A 6073-nucleotide genomic window follows, 5' to 3' on the forward strand; every position below is an offset into this window, starting at 1 on the left:
CATATAATGAGAATGATAGATAATAGATGGACATTAAGAATAGCAGAATGTATTCCTAGAGATTGCAAAAGAAGCAGGGGAAGGAAAAGAAGAATATGGATTGAGAAACTAGGAAAGTTTGGGGGTGTGGAATGGCAAAAAAGACCATAAACAGACACAAATGGAAGACATGTCTGAGGGCTTTGTTCTACAGTGGACTAGTAACAGCTGATGATAAGGATTATATATATATATATATATATATATATATATATATATATATATACTGTATATATATATATATATATATATATATATATATATATATATATATATATATATATATATATATATATATATATATATATATATATATAGATAGATAGATAGATAGATAGATAAGTGAACTTAGCCACCTGGGAGTGCAAATCAGCCCCTATGAGTGCCAGTCCCAAATCCAAATAAACAGGGAGGATTAACACCAGGAAGGGCATCCGGCTGCAAAAACCCAAAGCCAAAACTAAAATGGAATGAGCGGGTACATAGATAAGAATAATGCTAAGCCGTACTTCGTAGATGACATACAGATACATTGCCCTAACTCTGAGACTGGACGAGGGCTACTGCATCAGGAGCGGGTGCAGCCGAAAACGTTAACTATCATTGAATTTAGAGTGTACCAACTTAACATCGGATCAATGATAAGGAAAGTAAGAGAATTGGCTGACCATATGGGGTAAAAGAAAATAGATATCTTATGTGTACAAGAAACGAGATGGAAAGGAAATAAGGCAAAAGAATATGGCGATTGATGCAAGATATACTATAGTGGAGGCAATGAACAGAGTTGGCATAGACTTGTCTAGAGAATTGAAGAGCTCTGTGGTAGAAATATAAGAAAAGGAATGACTATATCATCAGGAGAAGTGTTTAATATTATGAGTGCTTGTGCACCACAAGTTGGTTGCACACAAGATGACAAGAGCAACTTCTGGAGTGAAATGGATAGAGTAATACAGGAGGTGGAAGAGAGTGAGAGAATTGTAGTCGGGGTAGGTTTGAATGGCCATGAGGAAAGCGAAAATGACGGGATTGGACGTGTGGGTGTTCGAAAACAAAATGCTCGAAATCAGTTGCTTTGTCAGCATACCAGTGCTCATATTGAATTAAGATGTCGAGATTCTTTTGGATTGCAAAAACCATTATACGCCCATCTTGATAGTTCGAGGTTTGCAGAAATAATTATGAAAAGAAGCAAAAACGAAAGATAAGAATGTTTAAAAAACAAAGTTTATAACAGCTAAGATAATGATACTCATCCATGGTTTTTAAGGCTTAAGTATTTCTAGTGAACTGAAAGTAAGGCTTAGAAAATAGTTATTAACGGCTAAAATAAAGTTATTTAGCAATGCTGTTTAAAGCTTAAGTATGTTCAATGAAGTTTAAAGAATCATAATCGGATTTCGTGTAGTTTCAAGAATGACTATCGGCTTTTGAGCAATCTGTTTTTTGAAGAATCGATAGTTCAAGAAATAATTTTTTGAGCAATTGATTTCAAGCATTTTTTTTCGAGCAATTGATTTCGAGCATTTTTTTGAGTAATTGATTTCGAGCAATTTACCTGGAATCAGACGTGTGAATGGCGGTCATGGAATCTGGGAGAGAAATGCAGAAGATGAAAGCATAGTGGATTTTGCTATGTCATTTGACATGGCAATAATAAACACATTCTTTAAAAAGAAAAGGCAGCACCTGATAAAGTATAAAAGTGGTGGCAGAAACTCTCAAATGGACTACTTCCTTTATGAAAGGATACAACTGGTGGAAGTTAAAAACTGCAAAATTATCCCGAGCGACTATGTAGCCCCCCCAACACAGACTATTATGTATGGACCTGAAGCTTAAAATCAAAAGGAAAAACAAAGGCTAAATTTATGAGGAAAATTAAATGGTAAAAATTAAAGAGAGAGTTAGAGGAGCAGATAGAGTTTAAGGGGAAGGTTTTGGGGGATATTGACTAAGAAATTGAATATGTTCAGGAATGGTGGGCACATAATGCGGCAATGATTAGAAGGCATGGATTAGAAGTACTAGGCGAGACATCTGGTATTGTGTGGGAGGAAAAAGAGAGCTGGTGGTGGGTAAGTAGTGAAAGGTAAGAATGAGTCAAAGAAGAGATAGAAAGGATTACATATATAGGAGGAGAGAAAGAGATTTAAAAAGTAAAACAAGGATGTGAAGAAGATAGTAGCCAAGGCTAAGGCTGGGGCATATGATGAGGTGTATAATGAGCTAGGATCAAAGGAAGGAATTAACCAAATGATTAAAATGTCAAAAGCAAGAAATAAAAGTATAAAAGATATTACACACATTAAGCAAATGAAAGACCGAAATGGTGTGGTACTCTGAAAAAGAAGACATCTTGAAGCAATGTAGAGAGTATTTTGAACAGTTCCTAAATGAAGAAATGGAAGACTAGTAAGAGAAGACAGCTGAACATGGGCATGGTAATAGGGTTTTATATCCGAAATGTAGTAGATACACTGTGAAAGATGAAAAATGGTAAGGCAACAGGATCAGACTTGATCCCTGTGGAAGTATGGAAGGCATTAGGAGATGAAGTGGTGGAGTCCTACATGATCTAATGATAAAGATACTCAAACAAGAAAAAATGCCAGAAAAGTAGCAAAAAAGTATATTTTTCCTAATTTTCAAAGACAAAGGGGATGATCAAGACTGCTATAACTACATGGGTATTAAACTGGTGTCCCATGCCTTGAAGATATTGAAAAGGTTGATGGAGGGCAGAAGAAGAAAAGAAGTAGAAGTAGGAATAGAGCATAAGGGATTTATGAAAGGAGGTGTCTGAGGAAACTATGGTCCCTGAAAAGAATGTGCAAATGATCCAAGAGATGCATCAGGAGGTCTATACTAGACTAAGATGCACTGTTGAAGTGAAGAAGGATATCATGTGAGAGTAGTATTGCACCGGGGATCAGTACTTAGTCCATGCATTTTCAATTTAGTGATAGATGTTATGACTGGAAAAGTTAGAGAGGCAGTGCCATGGAGCATATTGTGCGCAAATGATATCGTTTTGTGTGCTGAGAGAAGGGAAGACTTTGAAATTAAGCTAGAAAGGTGGAGAAGAGCACTGGAGGACAAATTATTGAAAATAAGTAGGTCCAAGACAGAATTCATGTGTTCCACCAATGAGGTTAAGGGTAGAGAAAGAAATAAAGAGAGTAGACAGGTTTAAGTACCTGGGATCCATAATCAGTGATGGTGGAAGTATGGAAGAAGAAGTGAAAACCCGTATACAGGCAGGGTCGAACAACTGGAGAACTGCCTCTGGAGTCCTTTGTGACAAGAGAGTCCCACTAAGGCCTGCCATATATGCAGAACACTGACCGTACGGTTTGTCCTTAATGACTGGAGCGGCGCTCCTGTCCTGTGAAAAATGCCCACACACGCTACGGACTAGCTTGCTGAGTTCAAGAGGATTGGGCTCCCAGGATAGGCCCACTTGGTTAAATTTTTGGTACTTGCTAACTAAATTTGGTACATTACCGGGTATCAAGTACAATTGGTAGACTACAACTAATTTTTTTATATAATATAAATTATGAAATCTGACTTGAAATAATCATATGATAGGCATTCTTTGTCAGCTTCTACGTGGTGGTGATTTGTCCGCTACAGTGTTAATGTATTTATTTCTCTTGAAGTCATAAAAGGATTAACTTTTCCGTTTATCCCCATTAATCCGAGAGTCCAAGTGTCTCCTGAGAGGAATATACTAGATGGATTTTTAGACCTTTCTGGAGATTATCTCATGCTGAAGCACTACTGCACTTGGAAAATGATTGTGTTTATATGAGCAGAGAGAAAATGTGAGAGATATATATAAGTTAATAGAATTATCAGTAGCTACTTAATTTATCCTTTATCCATATCTTGCACCTTCGTTTTTTTTCTATGAAGAGAATTCATCAAACTTAATCAGGATATTCATTTTTTTTCCTTTTGTTCCTGTATCTGTTTATTATCAGACTACAAGATACTATTGCACGAATAAGGCTTTAAAGATAAAATATACTCTGAAAAAGGAGAGGAAATTTAAAGAAATCATAACTTGGTGAATGAGAATGTGAGGAGAAAACCTAAAATAAAGAGCAATGAAATGCATAATATTACAGACTTGTGAAATGTAATCAGTTTATCTTTATAATTTAAAAAGTTCTCCGATCAAGGGACAAAGTATGGAATACTGTACATGGTAAATTAGGTCAGTCAACCCCGTCAGCATGCTAGTCTGTGCCCACACACGAACGAGACTGGCAGGCCATACTGCCAATCACGACGGGATTGGCTTCTCCGGTCAAACATGCTGACAGGATGAGAGGACAGGCTAGTCACGCCAGGTTTGTACATGTTAAGAATTCACGGTCAAATCAGCGCGCCAATCCTCTGCGTGTATGGCCTGCTTTTGACCTAAGGGAAAATTCCACAAGGCTACAAAGAGAGTAAGCCTAGGGAAAACTAATGAGAAAAAGATGGATGTAGCAGAAATGAGAATGCTTAGTTGATGTATGGAGTGACACAAACGGATAGAATTAGGAATGACTACATCAAAGGATCGACAAAGATTTTGGAAATATCAAAGAAAGTGGAAGAAGAAAGATTGAGATGATATGGACATATACTGAAGAGGGGAAACATACTATGGTAATTGAAGGTCAAGGTAGAAGAAGAAAGGGAAGACCAAGAAGATGGAGGGACTGTGCACGAGAGCTCTGAGAAAATCATGCAACTCCCAGATGGCAATATATATAAACGCTGAGTATCCAAAGATCTCTTACGCTACTCTCAAAAGAAAATTGAGTAATTATTTTATAAGATCTATTCAAAAACAGCCTCTTACTTTGGTTCTTAGTCAGGGATATGAGCAAGCACAATAGGAAATATTGGTGGTCGAAATAATACACACTTTACAAAAACAAATATATTCTTTATAAAGTTACGAAAATGATACGAAAAGACTCAACACCAAAATTGAATTACTTGAAATATTTAATCTGAACAAAATCTTAGATTAAGACAAAAGAAATACTGAAAAAAAATTATACAATCACTTGTTTCACAGGAAATTAATTTATAAAAATAATTAATTTTGAAATTTAATGAAAATAGTCAAGACTTTAACACTTATGATTAAACACTAAATAAAATTTACATAAATGTAACTGGCACGCTTACGTCTTAGATCTCACGAGGTAACCGAGCAGTTAAGCAAAATAGATACACTTCACTGTTAAACCTAAATCTCACTGGGCCAGTTACAAAAATTTATGACAAAAATACTTACATTTACACATTACACTTGAAATAACGTTAAAAAAATTTCCTCAACGTTTGAACAACACTGTACACAATTCATGTTGGACAAAACCTTATTCATGTTTGAGGGGGCACACACTTGATGCACTTGAGAGGATAGAGGGCATTGGCTCTTTCAAAGGGATAGGCTGAATCTCTTCTGCTACTTATGTATTCCTAGGGGCATATATACATATATATATATATATGTATATATATATATATATATATATATATATATATATACATATATTGACTTAATTCGTCTAGAATTTTCCAAATAGATCATTCTCGTGGCTTGGGGGCAAGGCTCTAGCGGCAAGGTTGCTAACATAGTAAAAGAAAAAAGGGAACAAATCTTGATTGCACGGCAACCCTCTCTCAGCTAACTATTCCCACCTCCCTCCTCAAAATAATTAAAAAAAAGAGTAAATCTATTTCAAGAAGTTTCATACACTTTCTCACGACATGGAAACAAGAAGTGGTGTAATCCCTTCTTTTATTACCTCGTGTGAGTGATACAGCATACCTAAACAAGTTTACATAAGACTTTGTAACAAAATACATAAAATAAAATGTTAATTCTTAGAAATAAGGTAGATTTACATGTACTGAATGAAAGGTAAAATACAATTACCTAATGATGAAAGTCCTGTGTAATTTATATACATTTACTTAAATGTACATGAAAATAACTCACCTTATGAGCTGGCTA

The 6073-nt window shown here is 35.6% G+C and overlaps 1 protein-coding gene across 1 annotated transcript; it reads left to right on the plus strand.

The window, feature by feature from the left end:
• Positions 1–884: 884 nt before the first annotated feature.
• LOC137645346 (uncharacterized) lies at positions 885–1884 on the plus strand. The gene is made up of 2 exons (XM_068378156.1): positions 885–1207; positions 1611–1884. Exons 1-2 carry the CDS (start codon positions 885–887, stop codon positions 1882–1884), a joined length of 597 nt encoding a protein of 198 aa, XP_068234257.1.
• The last annotated feature ends 4189 nt before the right edge of the window (positions 1885–6073 follow it).

This window comes from Palaemon carinicauda, chromosome 8 (assembly GCF_036898095.1).
Source record: "Palaemon carinicauda isolate YSFRI2023 chromosome 8, ASM3689809v2, whole genome shotgun sequence".
NCBI lineage: Eukaryota > Metazoa > Arthropoda > Malacostraca > Decapoda > Palaemonidae > Palaemon > Palaemon carinicauda.